The sequence below is a fragment of the Corvus hawaiiensis genome, chromosome 16, assembly GCF_020740725.1.
Source record: "Corvus hawaiiensis isolate bCorHaw1 chromosome 16, bCorHaw1.pri.cur, whole genome shotgun sequence".
Lineage (NCBI taxonomy): Eukaryota > Metazoa > Chordata > Aves > Passeriformes > Corvidae > Corvus > Corvus hawaiiensis.
In genome coordinates, this window is record NC_063228.1 from 5,010,839 (window position 1) to 5,030,731 (window position 19,893).

Consider the following 19,893-nt stretch of genomic DNA (forward strand, 5'->3'; position numbering starts at 1 on the left):
ACGCGCTTCCCAAAACAAGGGCTGCCTGCGCTCCCGCTCCCCTCCCAGACGCCAGCGGCCGAGCCCGTCCTGCTCCCCCGCACCCCGTGTCCCCTCCGCACCGTGTCCCCTCCCGCACCCCGTGTCCCCTCCGCACCGTGTCCCCTCCCGCACCCCGTGTCCCCTCCCGGCCCCGAGTCCCCTCAGGGCCCGGCCGCTCCCTCAGCCCGGCTCCGCGGGCGCTCCCCGGCGGTTGCCCCGCGCCCCGGCAGGAGGCGGCTCTGGGCGGCCGCTCGGCGAATCCCGCGGGCTCCCGGCGCCGGGGCCGAGCCCCCCTTTGCTCCCCCTTTTCCTCCTCCTCCTCCTCCTGCTGCTCCTCCTGCCGCCGCCGCCGCCGCTGCCGGGCTCCGCTCCGCCTCGCCAGCCCCGAGCCGGGTGCCCCGGCCCTGCCGCTCCTCCCGGCCTCCGCAGTCCCGGCCCGGCGGGCGGTGAGTCTTGTCCTGTCCCCCCGGGCAGGTCAGAGGGTTCGCGGGGTCGCCTCATCGGGGTAGAGCACGGCCAGGCGGGAAGGGGGGTCCGAGCGGCCCCGGCGTGCGGCGGGACTGGGGGCTGGGGCATCTGCCGGGTGATGGGGCATCGCCCCCGGGGTGACGGGCACCGCTCCGCGGGTCAGTGTGGCCGGGTTCAGGGAGATGGGCAGCCCTTTCCCGGCGACGGCATCGCTCCCCGGGTGATGGTGGCCGTGCTCGGGGCATCCTCCCCCGGTGGCGGCGGGTCACGTTTAGGGCATCCCCCCTCCGGCGGCTGGTGACCGCGCTTGGGGCATCTCCCGCCGGGGATTAGGGACTGCGCTCCGGGCATCATCCCCACGGGCTCCAGGGGTCCTGCCCGGGCACTCTTGGTGCACCCTGCCGGGGGTTTGCGGTGCCGGGCGGCTGAGCTCGGTCTTCGCGCTTGGTGCACGGTCCCAGAGTGCTGGGGGACTTGTTCCCTCTCTGCACGCCCACTCGTGGGATTCCCGCACCGGGGACCAGAATCAACAGCCCCTTTTCCACATCAGCGGGGCCGGGGGTGTCCAGGTGTCCCAGGAGCAGCACCTGCTTCTGCAGCCCTTCCAGAGCACGCCTCGTACGCAGCAACCCTCCGGCTGGCAGAGCTGGCACATCAGGGTACAGCCGGCCCCTACGAAATCGTGGATTTGGGCTCTTTGTCCCCCCTAGACATACTGGCTGTAGTAATACCTTGGACCCCCCTCCTTCTCCTTGGCTATAAAATGCCCACAAACATCCCCGACCTGGCGGCACCATTTAAAAAGCACTTGATGTTTTGGGAGGAGGAGGCGGGATGAGCCACTTTTATAACGCCCGTGCTCCAGGGAATACCCACCCTTAGCTATACCTGTTTGGGAGTTCATCCGTATGGAAAACGCAGCCGCTTTCCTGGCTAACACTGGGGTTGTCTCGCAGAGACCATTTAGTCTGTCTAGACAAGTATGATGAAGAGCAAAGTGCCTGGAGCTGTGAGTGATTAGAGCTCGGGTATCTCTGCAGTGCTACGTTTGTTGCACAGCTCTGATAGATGCTACTCGGTGCTTTCGGGTCTTTGGTTAGCAAGTGCACAGCACGCACACACGGATTGTGGAGGATTATTTCGTGTCAGAGCCAGGGAAGGAGAACACAGCCAGCCCTTCATCACATGTGTGCATGGGAGAAGCATCACAGGCAGTTAAACCAGACTAAAATGAACAGAGAAAACAATGAAAATAGTGAATAAACGGGTGATGAGGGGGAGGAGGGGGAAAGGCACATACTGCCAGCTTACTTTCTAAAGGGTAGTACAGAGAAGTTCATGAATGTTTGTGTGACACTTAGAGAGCCTCGAATAGCAGGCACTGAAAAATAGGGTAGCGCTTTGTACAAGCATAGAATAAATAAAATCCGTAGAAGAGAAGGCTGAAACAAGGGATAATGTATGTCCTCAGTACATATTAAAATGAAGCACAGTGTAGTGGGAGAGCAGGCTTTAACATAAAACAAAATCAAGGGCAAAGTGGATGTGTATGTCTTCTTAAATACTTAAGAACACTTAAATAAGAATATTTAAATAAGGACAGATGGAAGCACCTGCCTCCATCTTAAGTATTTAATGACCTTTACAAATCTTGTCTTTCACCTTGCAAACCTTTTTTGCATATTGTTGAGCTGTCCATCTAACTCGTCCCGCAGTCCAAGTTAATTAATGAGGCAGATTCCTGGGAGGACAAACTTCCAGGACTGAGCCTTGCAGCAGTAACACATCAATCACATTTCCAATAGGACAGGCAGATTCCCCTCCTGGTAAATGCACACGTGAATCCCTGAAGGTTTCCAAAGCACCAGGAATGACTCTTCTCGAGACCATCTGTTTCTGAGCCACAGACATATTCTAGAGACACGGCACACAAATATTATTGGGATCTGGCACTATGTGAGGCCAGAAGGCTTTATCTGAGTTTATGGGCTGGAACACACACAGATCTGACTCAGTGCTTTGTGGCCCTTTAATGCCAAGCGAACAGAGGATGCCACAGCTCCACAAGTAGAGGGCTGAGCAGGTCCAGAGTGGATTTTCTCTGTGAGCAGAGGGGATTGATTCTGAAAACTGCTGGGTATCTCAAAATACTTGCACCTCAGGTCTGAACCTGGCCAAACAGATTTGGTGTGACCCCAGAAGCTGAGCCTACTCGGCAGGCAAAGCCTGGCTCCGTGTGAGGGGCTGTGTCGAGCTCCTCGAGGAAGGAGCTGGACCAGTGAGAATTTTGTTTGGAGCAGAGCTTCTCAGTCAAGAAAAATCTCTTTCTATACACGTCAACAAATAAATTGAGAAAATTGCTTTCAGGCTGTTGTTGGTGCAATATGGGGAAGCACTGGGAAGGAGAGGCTGATCCTGGAGCATCAGTAGCAGACACAAACTGCAAATCTCAGAGAAAGAGCTATTAAGCAACTGGGGCATGTGTTGATAATTAGTTATCGCTCGTTATGTTTGCTCTGGGCTTTTCATTTCTGTTGACTGGCAATGAATTTTCTGCACTATCACTGCTTGTTTACAGTACAGCACCTAACAAACGTAATTAATCAGCGTTAAGAGACCCTGCTAATGTCCCTCTGACATCCAAAGAACCGGGTTAAGTCAGTTTGCCTCCAATTACTTCACAAGAGCTGAGAGGGGAAGGGAACAGAGGGAATCTCCTGTGCATCTGCAACCTGCAGTGCCTATGGGACAGTCAGAGTTAGAAATTACTTACAAATTGGCTTATAAAATAAATAACTTTAGAATGATCAGCTTAAAAAAATAAATTTAAAAAAATACAATCTCTGCAATGTTAGGGTCAAATTCTATACAGTACCAAATAAATCCATTATGCACTGAGTGCCCTTTCTGTACAACATGGAATTTCTGCACACAAGACCATCCCTGTCTTGTCAGAATATCCCAAATGAACTCACACTGTATGATATTGCCTTGGCCTTTGAGAATCACCCTGATAGCCCCAGGCATATCTATCCAAGAAAGCAGTGTCAATATATTAGAGAATAAATGACATATCTATGAATTACAAACAGAATAATTCATAGGTAATTTCCAATTACAGAGAATAATTTATATGTGTCTGATTTGCAAAGAGAATAATTTATGAGTAACCTGAATTACACATGAAGCACATTAACAGGTTACTGTGGGAAAGGGAGTGTACAGACTGCTCGGGTGACACGTGCTGAGCCTGGATTTTGGGACGTTTCTTGTGAAAACACTCCCCATGAAAATAAAATCTGTCAGATGTCATAGTAAACAGATTTGTGTAATGTGCCCAATCTGATCTGAAACCTCTGAGAGGTGCTGAAAGCCAGAGACAGAGAATGTATTGGAGCTCTTGCCTTGTGGAGCACCACAAGCAGAAAGGCCACAACTGGGGTCCTACAACAATAACCACTGGAAAAGGCTGCTGCCAGGAGCACACAAAGAGCCCAGTGCCAAAACCTTTGGGTTCTTTGTGTCTCCTCTGCACTGCGTGGATGTGGTGATGGACAATATGAAATATGCAAATAACAGAAAAAAAGAGGAGGGTCTCCCTGAACTGGATAAGATTCCCAGCACAGGCTCCTTCCCTGCCCCTGGAGCCTGCAGGTGCTGGAGCACAAGCACATGTTCCATCCCACACACAGGGACATTGCTCCTTCGTATCATGGAACCACTGAGGTTGGAAAAGACCTCCAAGATCATCAGGTCCAACCTTCATGGACTTCTTACGGTCCAACACAGGTGCTCCTTGTTTAGGAAAAATTACAGTGTTAGTAAATGGCTGTGAGATGGAATGACAAAATGTGTACTGGGAAGAGGATGTTTTCCTAATAGTAAGGTAGAGAATGGCATGGAAGTGGACGTGGAGAGTGCCTCCAGTTGCAGCAGATCTCTACATTATTATCTTGCTTAAAGCATTTCTCAAGTGCAACTACAAATTATTAGATTTTTAAACAAAAAGAGTTAGTTTCTCCTTCCCAGGACTTGCTGGTCAGGTCCTACAGCTTGTCACTGAACAAGGGGCCAAATTAGCTTCTTTAAAGGCAAGACATCTTCTGAAATACCTGAAGGGCAGAAGGATGCATTGGTGCTTCCGCTTCTTCATCTGCACCCTGGCATCTTAAAAACTGAGTCGGGAAAGAAACTATCCAAGCCAAAGTGCCATTTCCTCCTGAGGCACTGCCCCAGGGAGTTACACCAGGCACCCTCAGCACAAGAGCTAAAAATTGTAAAGCCCTGTTGCTCTGCTTCAGTTAATGAAACACCATATCCATATATTAGACCAAGACAAATAACATCTACTATGGCTAATGTTGTAAAAGAGCTGCTTTTTTCGACCACTAAAGTTGGTCCATAAAATTTTTCTGAAGCATTAATTTTCTCAAATGAAATATTTTAGAAAAGCTTACTGAAGAGAAGTAATTGTCCTGGATTTGGAGAGTGTAATGGGTTGCTGCTGTTCTGTTGGAAGCAAAGCCAGACTCTCCAGGACAATGAGGCACATGTCACTGGAGACTGAATTCCTACAAATGAATCCCTGAGCTTTTGAACCACTAAAGCGTCGTCATGGGCATCCTTGGGCATGGTGAACATCACAAAACACCCATGGTCACAGCTGGGAATGTCTGGAGCTGGGTGAATGTCCCCTTTTAGGAAGCCTTGGGAAACAATGTATATCCCATAGCTTTGGGCTCGCACTATATTCCATGAGGGACCCCGGGGGGAACACTTACTACAAGACTGTGCACTCATTGTATTTGCTGTCACATACATCCACTCTTTACTGCTTCCCATTTAGCAGAGAAAAATCCATACATTTTAACCAGCTGCTCCTCCCCAGACCGACACTCCAGTTGTTGCCCGGAACATTAATGAAGGCAGCTCATGCTTCCAGAAACTTTAAAATTTAAATCCTTTAACATGATTGGTCTCAACCTGGAGCAAGTGCAAAGTCTCTTTCCTAACTTCTCTGGGAGCACTAAGCAGGCAGCAGCTCCTGGGATCACATCCTTGGGGAGTTGAATATTGCTAAGAGTTTCCCAGTGAAAGTTCTGCAATCTCCAGGAAAATGATCCTTTTATTTAAAGGCTGTGCAGAACAAATGAAATCTTGTCCATTAGGAAAAGGCAAATCTTCACCCTAATCCAAGGCAAAACTCCTGATGACCTGCTGGGGTCAGACTCTCACTTTGTCCTCCCAAATCTAGAAGCAAGTCTGAAGTGTAGAGATTTGTGTCACTAAGTGCAGAGTAACCTCACACAAACTCTTGCTGCTCCCTGTAAAAACCAGCTGGAGCAATTTGGACAATTTTTGGCAGTAAGAAGAGCTGAGAAAGTATCACAGATTTTTTTTTTCTAAACTTTCACTGGATTAGAGCCCTTGTACACTTCAGATCCCCCGTGCCACCTGCTGTCAGCCTTTAATATGAGTGAAATACAAAGCTCGCAAAAAAATGAAAGAAAACTGCTTACCCACTCCCTCTCCAGGCTACACACCCTTAGAGACAAAAAAGATCACACAAAATGAGCCCTTTTAAGGACTACCAGTACATACACAGCTCTTCCCAAGGGTTAGATGAGAAGGAATGCAGTGTTAATTTTAATGGGCTGCCACTTTCCTCTTACAGTGCAAACCACCTCTGCATAACTGAGGAAAGGCTTCAGCTCATGTTGGTACTATTTTTTTAAATATTGAATTTTCTTAATCATATTGATGTCCTCAGGGGCCACTGAATGCCACTTACCTGGCAGAACTAGGCTGCAGACCTACTTAAATTATAGACTTAACCAGTTCTTCCTTAAAATATTTAATTTCTCTTTTTTTTTTTTTTCTGTGATTGAATGCTGCTGTTAGAGCAGTGATGGTCAGCAGCTGAAGCATTTGGTATCCACCCAGAAAGCTAGTCTGGCTCCTTTTAAGTTACTATTAACTTGCCTAGAAGAAGAGAACACTCATTCCTAGAAACCCTGTGTTTTTGTGCATACATACCCTGAATTCCTCATTCTGATGTGTACAGGTGGAGCACTTACCTGTGGTGGGCAAAAAGCCCAAAGCACTGCTCCAAAATGCTCCAGTTCTGCTTGACAAAAAATTAGTGTCTTTGGAAAAATCCAGACATAGATTAGTCACAGGGGCTCTGCTTTTCTTCCTCTTTTTCTTCCCTCTCCCCAAGGTGTTTACTGGCACCTCCCCAAGTGCATAAACTGCAGTGGGAAATAGGTGCCTGACTTCTGCAGCTTTGGAGAACACTGGCCTTAGAAAGGAGCCTGGAGAGGACATTTACAGGATGCTCCAAATGAGCTTCTTTGTGCTGCAGGCTTTCATTTGCTCTTTATTTACCACTTGACATCATCCCCAGCGTTGCTGATGCTAACACAGTGTGGCATGAAGCCATTCACAAAGGGACACGATGGCAATGGGCCCGAGCGTGTCCTGCTAGAGAGGCACCACCAGCACACATGGCCCTCGCACAGCAGGTCCCACCTTGGCCGGGCAAACCTCCCCAAATCCTGCAGCCTGACAACAGCACTGGGAGCCAGCAGATGCCCTGGGATAATACCCAGGATTAAAAGCTCTTAGAGGAAATTGTCAACAGTCAACAGCTGCTTTCACTGGTGCCAGGTAAGTCAGAAGTTTAGGCTTCTGATCGACAGATGAAGACCGATATCGACCTCTTAGTTCCTGACATGGATCTATTCCAAGGAGTGTGGTTTATCCCAAGCAAATAGAAGCACCACCTTTCCACATCCTACAAGGTCCAGTGCAACCAGTTGCACAACACTCAGAGGCCTTTCCCATCTTATTGGGGCTTCAGGATAGAGCACCAAAAAAACCCCCAAACGAGTCAAGCCATCTGGTTTACTCCAGACACCCAGCAACTTTCTGGAGCTATGCATTCTTGAGCACCATCTGCTGGCACAGGGTCCCTGAGCCGGTGACACTCAGGGGATGTGGAGAACTCCGCAACCGCCGCTCCCACGCGACACGTAGGGCTCCAGGCCAGGGCAGTGTACAGCGTCCATAGCTCCCATCAGCTGGGATATTGGAGCAAACTGCTCTGAGGGCCGAGCGTGAGAAGGTTGCCCGTCCCTGGCGAGGCCGGGTGCTGATGGCTGTGTCCCCTTGCGCAGGCAGTGCCCGCCGTGGGTGCCCCGGCCATGCTGCAGTGCAAACACGCGCAGGAGTTCAGCTTCGGGCCCCGCGCTCTGAAGGATGCGCTCATCTCCACCAACCCCGCGCTGCAGGAGCTCTATGCCAAGGCCTTCTCCAGGGCGGAGAAGCTGTTCCTGTCCGAGGCCTACAACCCCCAGCGGACGCTGTTCTGCACGCTGCTCATCCGCACGGCCTTCGACTGGCTGCTCAGCCACCCCGATGCCCCCGAGGACTTCGAGACCTTCTACCATGCCATGCTGAGGAGGAAGCAGAACTTCTATCGAAAGCACATTTACCTGCAGCCTATAGGTAATGGGGGAATCTTCACTGGGCCGCCTGGAGAGACACAGGGAGGGCAGTGGGTGGTGCTGAGTGCTGCTAACACCCTCCTCTAAGGACTCACCTGCAAAGGCAATGGCCATAGCAAAGAAAAGTGTACCAGGCAAGGCTCTGACATGCTCTCGGCCCAGAGTCACAAGCCATGATGGTAGACCTGCCATGTAAATGGTATGTGTGCCCCTGGGTGAGGCTCGCTATGAATTTATGCATATATGTATATCAAAACATGAAACAAGGCTGGAAAAACCAGCATTTCTGGAGGTCTATCTCTGGTGGTTCATTAAACACAGCCACTCATTCCCACATTAATAATTCTGCACAACTTAAACAGGAGACAACCTTCCAGCACATCTGCTCTGCTAATGAGAGCGTACTAATGCCTTGAGCAACCTCTCAGGAAGAGCTCCCTCTTCTCCTCTATATCCATAACCACCCAGAGGTGTCCACCACATCCCCAGGTAGGCAATTACCTCCAGAATGAACCAGCCTGCCCCGTCCCCAGTAGCTGTGGCCAGTCCCACAAAACCCCTTCAGACCCTAATGTTCACCCTGGCTTTAAGGGACTGATAAGGAGCTTCTCTCCTCAGACTTAATCGAAGGGCCTGCGGGACTCTCGCTGCTGGATTCCCTCCAGAGCTGTGTGGAGTCTTTCTTCCTGGGTCTGCGTGTGAAGTGCCTTCCCTCCATCCCAGTCTCTTCCATTCACTGCTGCTTCCGCCACAGCCAGGACTCGGACAGGGTGCAGCTCCACGCAGGTGAGGAAGGACCTGGCAGCAGGGAGCCCACAAACACACCAGCCTGGCACACAGGCATGAGTGCTCCCGTAGGAAATGCCTGACACAGCCCTTCATTGCCTGAGCAGGGAGGGGATGAGGAAGGGAGTGAAAAGGGAGAAATCCTGTTCCCATGGAAAGCCCAGAGCTTTGAGGCTGGAAACAGGAATAAAAAACAAAGTGACTTTCATCATCCTTTCCTCTGCTGTTTGTATTTTTCAGTGCTATTATGTTTAGGTCCAGCTCTGCAAAGCGATCGGATCAGCTCTGCGGGAAGGCTCTGTTGATTTGGTGCACTCCGAGTTCTCCCATCTCTTGTCCAGAGCCAAAGTAAATTATTGGCCTGGGTGGTTCAGGGGGGGAACTCACAGGCCTTTCATGATAGGAAATTTGGGTTCAAGTGTCACACAGCTCCCCAGGGGAACAGGTTTGCCAGCTGCCAAACTCGCACTGCGCAAACATCCACCTGGAATGAGCTGTTTGCGGGTACCATGGGCAGCACATGCTCAGCACAGCCCCAGCACTGCAGCCCTGGGGCTGTTCCAGATCAGTTCTGAAATGCCTGTAGGGGAATTCTGCTCCCAGGTGCTCATTTCCATGGGTTAGTACTGAATTCACCTGCATTTCTGCTTTGTTTTAACTCTGTGCTCAGCTCCACTTCCAAAGTTAAGTCTTCTCTGATTTGAGGGATGGGTTACACAGCCATGGTTCTCTCAGTTCATGGTTCTCCATGATGAATCCAGCAGCTCTGCCTGTCTGTGGCTTGGATTACATCCTCACCACCATGAGCAGTAGAAATTCCGGCTCTTTGTGCCTTCCAGGGATACTTCATTTAAATTAACATCGCTCTTGTATTTGTCCAGATGGGATCCTGAATTTCCTGAAGAACAATAAGCCCATGGATGCCCTGTGTGTCCTTGGACTCACTCTGCTGGACCTTTACCCATGTGAGACCTGGAGCTTCACATTCAGCAAATTCCTGCCAGGACAAGGTGGGATTGGTGTCCCATGATGATCTAGCACAGCGTGTGAATAAGGCAGCACTGTACCAAAAGCCTTCCCTGGGAGACTAGAATAGCCAAACCTTATCCTTAACATGTTAATCAACCCCTGATAAGAGGAACTAGATTTTCCCCATTTAAAATTAGGAGGATCAGGGCTCCTGATCCAACCAGAGATAACTGAGGTGATACCAACCTTTTGGGGAGTGGGTCTCATCACACCCTGTGTGCCCAGCTGGACTCTGCTCCCACAGCTGTATTTTCATGCTGCATAAGGTGAGAGACAGTTGTAAAAGAGCAGATGCCTGACTTGTACTCCCCTCTCTTCACAGAAGTGGGAGTCTGCAGCTTTGCCAGGTTTTCTGGGGATTTCCCCCAGGCTGGTTGTAGCAGCTTGAACCCACCCACACAGAAGGAAGAGCTGTGTGAAGTCAGCAAGGAGGGCAGAGACCGGACCTTGCAGTTCAGTGCCCAGGAGATGGTCCAGTGCTGTAAGGTAGGACCAGCAATCTCCTGCACCTTGTTTCTTCCTGCGTACGGTTAAATATTTCAGGCCAGGGCACAATCCATGCTTCAGCCCAGTGAAGCAGCCATGAGACTACTCCCAGAAGCACAGGCAATCACAGCTAAGTCCACACCAAATTCAGACATAGAGAGCTTGCACTTTAGTGCACTGCATAGACAACTCCCACTCCCCTTGCCACTGGAGCAAATGACAGCATCAGTTATGGGGAGGCTACAGGACTTGCCTCAATACAGAATGGTTTGGGTTGGAAGGACCTGAAAGACCATCTTGTCCCAAACCCCTGCCATGGGCAGGGACACCTTCCACTAAAGCAGGTTATGTCATGGAGCAGCACTGAAACAACTTTGCCCAGCTCCCAGGCTCGTGCCTGGGTAATCCTGAGTATTCTGCTTGTCAGGCACAGCAGGGCTGATACGGTATTTGGAAGTTAATCAGAATATCTGGTGGAGCTGTGTGTAACTAACAGATGGCTGGAAAGGGTGACTCTGTCCTCCTCAGACATTGGCACCTGCAAGGGGAGGGGTCCCTGTGCCAGACCTGTCACATGGATGGATGAGAATAATACCTCAGCCAAGTTTGCACATTATATGCAGATGCCCTTAAACCCCCTCACCTCCAACACATCCTCTTCATGAGTGCTGTCCTCCCTCATCCCAGCATCTGCCAGATTCCAGCTCTGCTTCCAGTGTTCCTCCCAAAGCTGGCCCACACAGAGCAGTCCCACCAGTACCTTTGAAGTCATTTCCCTTTGCTCCCCTGGTATTTGCTCAGGATTTTCTAGTTTCAGGTCTCTTTCTGTAGTAATTTCAAATGATATTAAGTGGCAATGGGAGGAGGAGAGGAATCCTCCATCCTCAGCCTTTCCACAGTTGCCAATTCCCAAGTCAGTCATGCTTGGCCAGCTGACTCCAGCTCAGTCTTTTTGCTTTGGCACAAATGCTGATGGAGTCTGTTCTGGAAGGACCCAGATCTGTTATTGCCAATAGCTTCTTACACATTTCTCACCCAGGCTGTGTTGCTCTTTTCAGGCCCAGTGGGACTGGTTTTCCTCTTTAAAAAAACCCTGAAACAACAAAAAACCTCCAAACACCACATTGTCCTTGGGGAAGAGCAGGAGCAGCATTGCCCCACAACTCCAAACACGCTGCCTACAGAGCTTCCCACATCTGCCTCACCCACACCCACCCTTCCTTCTCCACAACACAAACATGGAACTGGGAAGAGGCAGCCAGGTTCTCTTATCACCTTGGAAAAGCCTAGGCTGGAGGAGTGCCATTGCTGGGCAAGAGGTTGGTTAGACCGTCAGGGAGCAGGGAACGTGGAACAGCAGAGGAGGAGGAGGAGGGGGCAGCAGAAACAGGAATGACCATGCACTGCTGTGACCTTTGCTTCCCTGAAAGGTGACCTGTCATGAGATCTGCCACCTGATGGGGCTGGGGACGTGCCGCTGGCTGCAGTGCATCATGCAGGGCGCCCTGAGCCTGGACGAGGCCCTGCTGCGGCCCCTGGAGCCGTGTCCCATCTGCCTGCGGAAGCTGCAGCACGTCGTGGGCTTCAAACTCATCGAGCGCTACAGGGTGAGACCCCATCCCCCAGGCCCTCCTGGAGCAGGGGCAGGGCGAGGACAGGGTGGCTCAGCCCAAACCTCAGCACTGAAGGTGCTGCAGCAGCATGGTGAAGGCAGGAGCTCTCAGGAGCTCTCAGTGCAAGGTGCTGAGGCACAGAGGTGTTGTACACGGGCTCTGACCAACAAAACAATTCACACAAGCTTCAGGGCTTTTGGCTTTTCCCAAGAAACACTGCCACAGTCAAACCACACTTTCCTACTCCCACAAACAAGGTGGGTAGGGCAGGCAGATTGCAAGCAGGGGCAGCAGCAAGCACAGGGATTCCCACAGCTACGCCCTTTCCTGTGCCACCCAGGATTTTTGCCTCTCTGTGGCTGCTGGGAACAGGGAGGACATTGTAACTGTGTACTTTGCTGCAGTTATTCTGTTTAAATTTATGAGAAAGGATCCCAACTTATTACCGCCAATAAGTGGAAGGTCCCAGACTCATCTTTTGTCTCTTCTCTCCCACCCACACATGTTTAGACAGATCAGGAACAGTGCTAAAACACCCTTAGCTCCTGAAAGGGTTTTCTACCTCTGCTGTCTAAAAAGCAGGATTCAGTACCCAAATGGTTGGTGGAATAGAAATAATGTCACCATTCTCACTCAGCACCCATCTTCTCCCTGGTTGTGATTCCTGTCTGACACACATGATGTTCAGAGGCAGGATTTTCCACGGCTGCCTATTTTAAAGTCTGTGGGTTGTATTTGTAACAAGATATGAGGAGAATGAGAAAGGGGATGCCTCTAGTTTCATTCAGCTCAGAATCAGATACACAGAACATGGCAAAGACTGTGGGGAAACACACATTTTTTGTGGTTTTCCTACATATCTGTGGTGCTGCCAGACCTTCCTCTTACTCTGGCTGTTTGATCCCTGCTTCTGTCTGAGAGGTGTCTAAATTGCCCAGACCACCAGAGGAACAAATCCTGATTTATTTAAACACCCATCCTGTCAGCATCCAGCCAGTGCTTTCTAGAAGAGAACTGCCACCTGCATTAAGCTTTTTTAGAAACATTTTTGCCTTTACACCTGCAGCAAATACTGTAATTGGCTCAGCATCCTCCGGTGACAGGGAACACAAACCTGAAGGAATGATACACTTGCCAAATGTCACATCTGCTTCCTCGAGAAGGCAAAGCTCCGCTAGATACAGTACAAGCTGGTGTAAGAGAGCTGTGATAATCTCTGTAAGGGGCTTTGCCATAATGTTGAGAGGAGACATAAATACCAGAGATGAATTAAATAGTTAAGGAACCCGACAGAAGAGAGCAGAAAGCATTTCGAGACAATAACAGAGAGCAAAGTTAACTTGCCAAGCACGTTAAGTGCAAGTCTGAAGTCACATTTCCTCTTGGAAAACTATCACAGATCCCCACCTGCCACAAAACAGCTTCAGACACTCACAATAACCGCAGGAAATGCCAGACCCAAGCTGTGCTTTGGCAGCAGCAGCAGGTAACACTGCTCAAATCTGCAACTGAGACATGGTTACGGGCAGAGGAGCACGTGGGGCAGGAAAGCAGTCCTTATGCAGCAGAAAGAGCCCCTCAATCTATTTATCCGAGTTGCACTCAGAAACACACTCCATTTTTTCATCCCAGCTGCTTATTCCAGCATGAGTCATCTTGAAAACTGAAAGCAAGTTAATTCTCCTGGTGTTTCCCCACCACAATCAACATTTCCACATTTCCACCTGCTGCTTCTGCAGCATCCCAGGCTGTCCTCACTTCGTAGCTGGATGAGTTTGCAGTGGCCACACACACAGAGACAGCAGGTCCCAGTGACATCCTTGGGGTGGACATCCACTTCAACTGCTCTTGCCTGCAGGTAAACAAAACCCACACAGAGCTTATCCCTTCCTGGTTAAACAGGAGAACATAAGAAGCTGCAGCCCTTCAAACCACCCAAAGTTCAAAAGAATAAGCCACCCAAAGAATGAGAGACTGAAGAGATTCTGGGAATTCAGGTAGTGATCTTGAGTTGATCATCTCCTTTTTCTGCCTTGAATAAGCCAAATGTACTGTTGGAACATCTGCATCTCCACAGCCTTTTTTCTTCTTGAGAATTGGGCTAAGTAGCAATTGGGATTCCTTCCCAGATTCACTATTCTTGGGAATTTAAAGCCATTACAAAATCATGGGCTGCTCGCAGCTCTCCAGTAGCTTTGCTGTCCCTTTCACTAGCCCAGCTCCCACTGCAGCTTCTGGAGCTGCCTTTGTTGGATAAACCCAGAGGGAGGGAAGGGCCACTGGAGGTGGGATGAGGCAGGAGAAAAGTTGTCCCTGTACAATTTTTCTTGCCCCAGAGGGAGGGGGCAGGGTGGATTAACTAAGCTGAAAGAGTCCATTTTATTCCTGTACAAAATTCTTCCCCGAGGCTCCATGCTCAGACTGAAATGAGAAGCAGGGCCGATTTCTCCCACCCACTCAATTTGAGCTCTTTATCCTTTCTGTCACTTGCCTGAAGAGAGAGCAATAGAGGAGGGAAGGGGGAGGGAGCAGCAGGGTGCTGTGAGAGAAGGGAGCTCTGCAGGGCTGGGAATCTCCTGCCTGCTCCTCAAACACTGCAGCTCCCCCTGAGCTGGGCAGGGACGGGCCCAGCTCTGTGCCTGGCACACCATGGGGACAGCCCAGGCTAATCCTGTCACTGCTGAGCAACTGGGGGCTTTGCAAATGGATCACTGGGAGCTACAGAAAGTAAAGATGAAGAAATGGGGCCACAGGGGTGTGAAAAACTGCAAAACACAAAAAAAAACCCCAACACTGTAAACAAGGCAGACAAGATCCACTTTTACCCAGGGATGACTGGAGTACTGTGGTTAATTCCCTAAAGCATAAGAAATAAATGTGCCAGGAGCAACCCATCATATGCCTCATTGTGGCATTTAATATTTTAAAAGGAAATTGTCTCAGACATTTTCCTTTCATTAATTCTTTCCTGGAGCCAGCCTTCCCACTTGTTCATTTCAGCTCGGGAGGGGAAGAGCTATTCTTGGGAATAAAGCACACGTTACCACAGGCATTAACAGCACGATGAAATGCAATTCTTCACCACTATCTCAGGAGCTTTTATAATGACACAGTTTCCTCTGGAGAGGCATTGGTTTGCCTCTCCTGGAGACCACATTCACACAGCAGGGAGTGATCTGGTGAAGTTTTCTCTTACCATCTTCAGTAATAAGGCAGATAAAGTCCACATCTGACTGGAGGCAGCTCTGCCACAGTCCAAAAAAATGGGAAAGAAAAGCTCCTGCTTTGTAGGGTCACCAGGAGTAATCTGAACCCATCATCTGGCAGAGAGGACCGTGGCAGCTGCAGCTGAGCCACCCAAGATAAACAGGTTTACCTGGCAAACACTGGGAAAGGTGTAACTGGTGTCTCTCATCCTCCACAATGAAACCTTTCTCCTCTCACCACAGAAGCTCTATTCTTGGACACAGACTGTGCTGTCCACGTGGCCAAGGCAGGAGTCAGCAGAGCTGTCTGCCTCAGAGGACATCCTCCCGTTCAGCTCCGACTCTGGGATGTGCTGCGAGAACGACTCCGAGGCTGTGACCTCCCTGTCCGAGCCGCTGACCCCCGACACCTGCAGCCAGGGCCTGTCCATCGGGCCGGAGCTGGAGCAGGACGAGCAGCCGAGCTTGCTGCCGGAGGCGCAGGGCCAGCCCCGGCTCCCCGGGCACACCAAGGCCACGGACACCATCAAGGATTACGAGCTGTGGCTGGAGATGTGCATTGCTGCCCTAGAGAGGAACGTCTCTGAGGAGGAACTGGCTCAAGTGGACAGGACCGTGGATGCCCTGGCTAAGTGGGAAATGTTTACAGGACAACTGCCTGCTATGCGGAAGGACCTGCCCTTTGCTAGGGACACCACCGGGCTACGAAAAGTTCTTGGAGACAAATTTTCCTCCTTGCGGAGGAAACTGAGCTCCAGAAAACTGTCCAAAGGGGAATCATCCCCTCATCGCTGGCGGTGGGAGGACAATTAGGCTGGGGCTGCCTTGGGCTGGCTTTGTTCACGTCACTGCCCTGCTTCCAGCCTTCCTCACCCCAAGTTGTTGCTGTCTAAGAGAAACAGCAACTCCCCCCAGGAATAAAAGGTGTTTTGTTTTCTGAGATTGCTAACACAGTTTTCATGTGATTGCTTCTTCTCTAAGGGTTTTTCCTGTGGTGGTCTAAGTGACAGCACCACCCCAAACCCACCTCAAGTCCCATGTGGGTGCTTTTATTTTCTTGGTCTGAAGTTGGCCAGGAAGAGGTCAGCCAGGTCCCCACCAAAGACTGAACATGCTCACACAGAAGCTCGGGCCATCTGAACAAACAGATGCAAACCAGGGCAGCTCTCCCACACACAGAGCTCTCCTCTGCTTAGCACGTCAGTCCCAGGCACAGATGAGATTTCTCCCTGTCCTCTCCCCCTCACAAACACTCAGAGTGCTCTGGTCGCTGCCCCATCAGCTGGAGGTTGTGCTGAGCACAGGAGCACAATCCAGGCTGATGGGCTCTCACTGTAAGTTGGGGGAAGGTGAAGGAGATGGGCAAAGAGTAAAGCAGAAAGCTCCCAGGCAGTAAGGCAGAAAGCTCCCTGGCAGCTCAGCTGGCCCAAAGAGCAGCGTTAGTGTGACGATTGTCTTCTGGCAGACTCTCAAGAGGATCTCCAGAGCTGCCTCAGTTCAAACAAAACCAGGCTTAGAGCGTGAGCTGGAACTACTCACATCCTCTGTAGATTGGCACAGGAGAGGAAACCTTTGGAAACATTCACAGACTCATTGATTATGAATGTAAAAGAGGGAACTACATGTGCATTCCTCTTTCTGCCTTGGGAAGTTAGCACCCTGGCCCTTCCCTCTTCCCTGCTCCATAAGGCCCCCACTGAGCAGGACTGGGTGCTGTGCTGGCACCCAGAGCAGCAGTGCCTCCCTTCCCATGGCCAGAGCATGCCGTTCCTCCCAGCTATTTATAGCCAGAGCTCAAGAGGCTGATGAGTTCTTTGCTCCTGCCAGGGGAAGGCTGACCCTCTCCATCCCCTGCTCCCTCAGCCCTGAGCACTGATAACGCTCCCACAGCTCATGGACACCTGGCTGAGCTCCAGATTTCTCCTGTCTAAAAATATCAGCAGGTAGGATCAGATCCAGTGCAGCTGGGAGAAGGGAGAGGATGTTTCCGTCTGAGAAGGAAACAGCTCTGGCTTTCCGGAGCACTTGCCCTGTGCACTTTGAGGCCTCCAAGCCTGCAGTGTGATTCTGGAGCGGGAAGCAAGAGGATAGACACTGGATAAACGCCGGAGATTTACACACGCAGGTGAGTAGCAAAGATGGTCTTACAGTAAATTCAGCTGGATTCCGGAAACACAAGCACTTCACACCCGCATGATTCATACCGGCAGAGAAAGGGGAGTTTGGCTTCGGGACTGATGACAGCAATTCCTGGAAACATTTTTCCAGGCTGCGCGCCTGGACCGGGGCAGGCGCGGAGCAGCGGAGCCGCTGCTGCCGCCCTCTCCTGGCAGCCACAAAGGTGACGGGTTTTCATCCAAGACATTCTTCCCAGCAGCAGAAACTTTCTAAACAAGCCCCGCTTGAATTACAAATCCGAGTTCTGCCCCCGAACGCGCTCAGTTGTTGCCCGAACACATTTACTATTTTAAGCAAGAGATGACTCTCTGTTCAGCCTTGTTTGATCTTCCTTGGTTCCATACTCAATTATTAGGCTGAACTTTAGAAACCTTCCAGGAAGAGGCTCAGGATGACAATCCTGCCTAAGGGAACAGAGGCAGCTTTCCATCATAAAATTCCAAAGACAACAGAGGAGTGGGGTGGCACAGAAGGGCTGGAAGAAGTCACAGATGGGAGACTCCTTGTAACACTTGGCTTACATTTGTGCTGCTGCGAGAGCAAGAACTTCAACTGAAGAGCTGTTGTGACTCCAAACAGGTATTTTTGACACCATCACTGCCAGAACCACCACTTACCTGCTCAGCTTGTCCACAAGTGCTCCAGGTAAGACATAAATGAGATGGCTCAGCAGTGCCCACAGGCAACAGGCAGCTCCACAGTGAGAGGCACAAAGTGGCTGGAAACCCTTCAGCAGCTGGAGGAGAGGGTCCCTGCAATATTCCACTGCAGGGTTTGGTCATGTGAAGACATTCCTGTGGAGGGGCTCCTCTTCACACCAGCAAAGGTTTCCAGTGCTGCTGCAGCACGTTAAGCACAGGGTCTGTGAGCAGCTCTTTGCCCCAGCCCACACCAATGTAAAGACTGGAGGCAGCCAAGGTTACACCGAAAATGAAGGTTATAACCAGAACTAAAGCACAAAGGCACAGCTGCTACTCCTCTCTGCAAGTAACAGAGTTGCAGGGGGCAGGAAACAGCTGACACAGGAATAAGTAGTAGACCAAATTGAAGGTAAGCCCCTAAGTAAGATTTCCCGCATTTTAAGCGGCAGGTTCCTGGGGAAATCCTTCTACTTGGAAAGGTGTGGGAACATAACTTGCAGCTAATAAGCTGCTGAGTAAGCTGTGAAACAGAAATACAGATGAGATAATTAGGAGCCACTTTAGAAGGTCAAGCTGTGGATCAACCATCAGCAAGAAGGAGTGTAGGGTGCTCTATATATAAATCCAACACCCTGAAGTCACTAACAACGCAGCAGCCAAGATTGGGGCTGGTTACAGCAGGTCCAGGAACTGTTCCTCTGTGTGGCAGGCAGTGGGCAGGAGACCTGGGTGCTCCCTGTGCAGCACCTCAGCCACAGCCTGGGGAGCCTTTGGCAGAAGACAGGCAGGGGAAGGAACTGGGCACTCAGATGGGAAGGGACAGCAGGTCCCAAAGGGACACAGTGCCAGCAGCCTGCCCCGAGCTCCCTGGGCACAGGCCTCTGGCTGGCAGCCCTGGAGGGCACCACTTGTGTTTCTGTGCCTGGTGGCCTGGGGGTGCCTTGTGGGGACAGGCAGATGCTGTAGGAAGGAATCCTGCACATGACCGACCGTCAGGAGACCCCCCAGCAGACCTTCCTGCACCTCCTTCCTGCAGCTGCTGTTGGTTTCCCTGGAATACCCCTAAGGCACAACACAGATCCATGTCAGACTCCTCTGGCTCAGAGCATCTCCCAAACCACACCATCTTGTTGCCACCTGCAGCACCCTGCACCACCAAAGCAGCTCCCTTTCTGCCCCAAGCTCAAGGACACTTGTTTTGAAGCAATTTCTGAAGTCTAATCCTGAACATAGTAAAAACCAGTCTTTTAATAGCTTTACGAGCTCATAAAGACAAATATCTTCTTCCAAGAATAAACAGGCAGAACATTCCACTCCTACTATGAAAAGAGGGACTTGCTGTAGCTGAAGGGAGAGGGGAGACAAAGCAACTGTCCAGATAATAAAAAAAATCCCACAACAAAAAATTCCATGCTCTTTACTAGTTTGGGATGCAATTGCCTGCAACAGCTTGCAAGGGTGGGAGAGGAAAAACCAGCACCTTCCACAGACATTCCATCAGCATGATCCAGCCCTTTGTGATTTAACAGTGGCTGTGACCACCTCTCTCCTCTAAAAATGGTATTTCTCACTGAAGTCTGCTTCTGCTGAGCAAAATTGAGGCTTTAAGGGAAAGCTACTTTTGGTAAAAATCCCTGAACACTCATCCTAATTAACTCTTCCTGCCTTAACACCACACAGCTTCCCAAGATGCCAGTCAGTCCTGGGAAGTGGCAAGAAATTTGGTATTAGTAAAAAACTGAGTAAACTTCCTCCCAGGTCTGTAAGGATAATGGCATACCAGGCTGGAGCTAGAAACCACACAGATTTATTTAATTTCTCTCCTCAAAGAGTTCTAACAAATACTTAAATATTACTATAACCACCCCAAACCTTACACCTTGTACACTTGAGCAAAAATACAAGCTATACTTTGCATTTTAGAGCAGCCTCTCCCTGGGGAAAGAGCAATGCTTTC

At 50.4% G+C, this 19,893-nt stretch overlaps 1 protein-coding gene across 1 annotated transcript; it reads left to right on the plus strand.

Moving 5' to 3' along the window:
- Window positions 1-250: 250 nt before the first annotated feature.
- AMZ1 (archaelysin family metallopeptidase 1) lies at window positions 251-16,066 on the plus strand. The gene is made up of 7 exons (XM_048320562.1): window positions 251-467; window positions 7,668-7,998; window positions 8,616-8,783; window positions 9,665-9,793; window positions 10,135-10,298; window positions 11,729-11,905; window positions 15,361-16,066. Exons 2-7 carry the CDS (start codon window positions 7,695-7,697, stop codon window positions 15,928-15,930), a joined length of 1,512 nt encoding a protein of 503 aa, XP_048176519.1. The 5' UTR covers window positions 251-467; window positions 7,668-7,694; the 3' UTR covers window positions 15,931-16,066.
- Window positions 16,067-19,893: the final 3,827 nt, after the last annotated feature.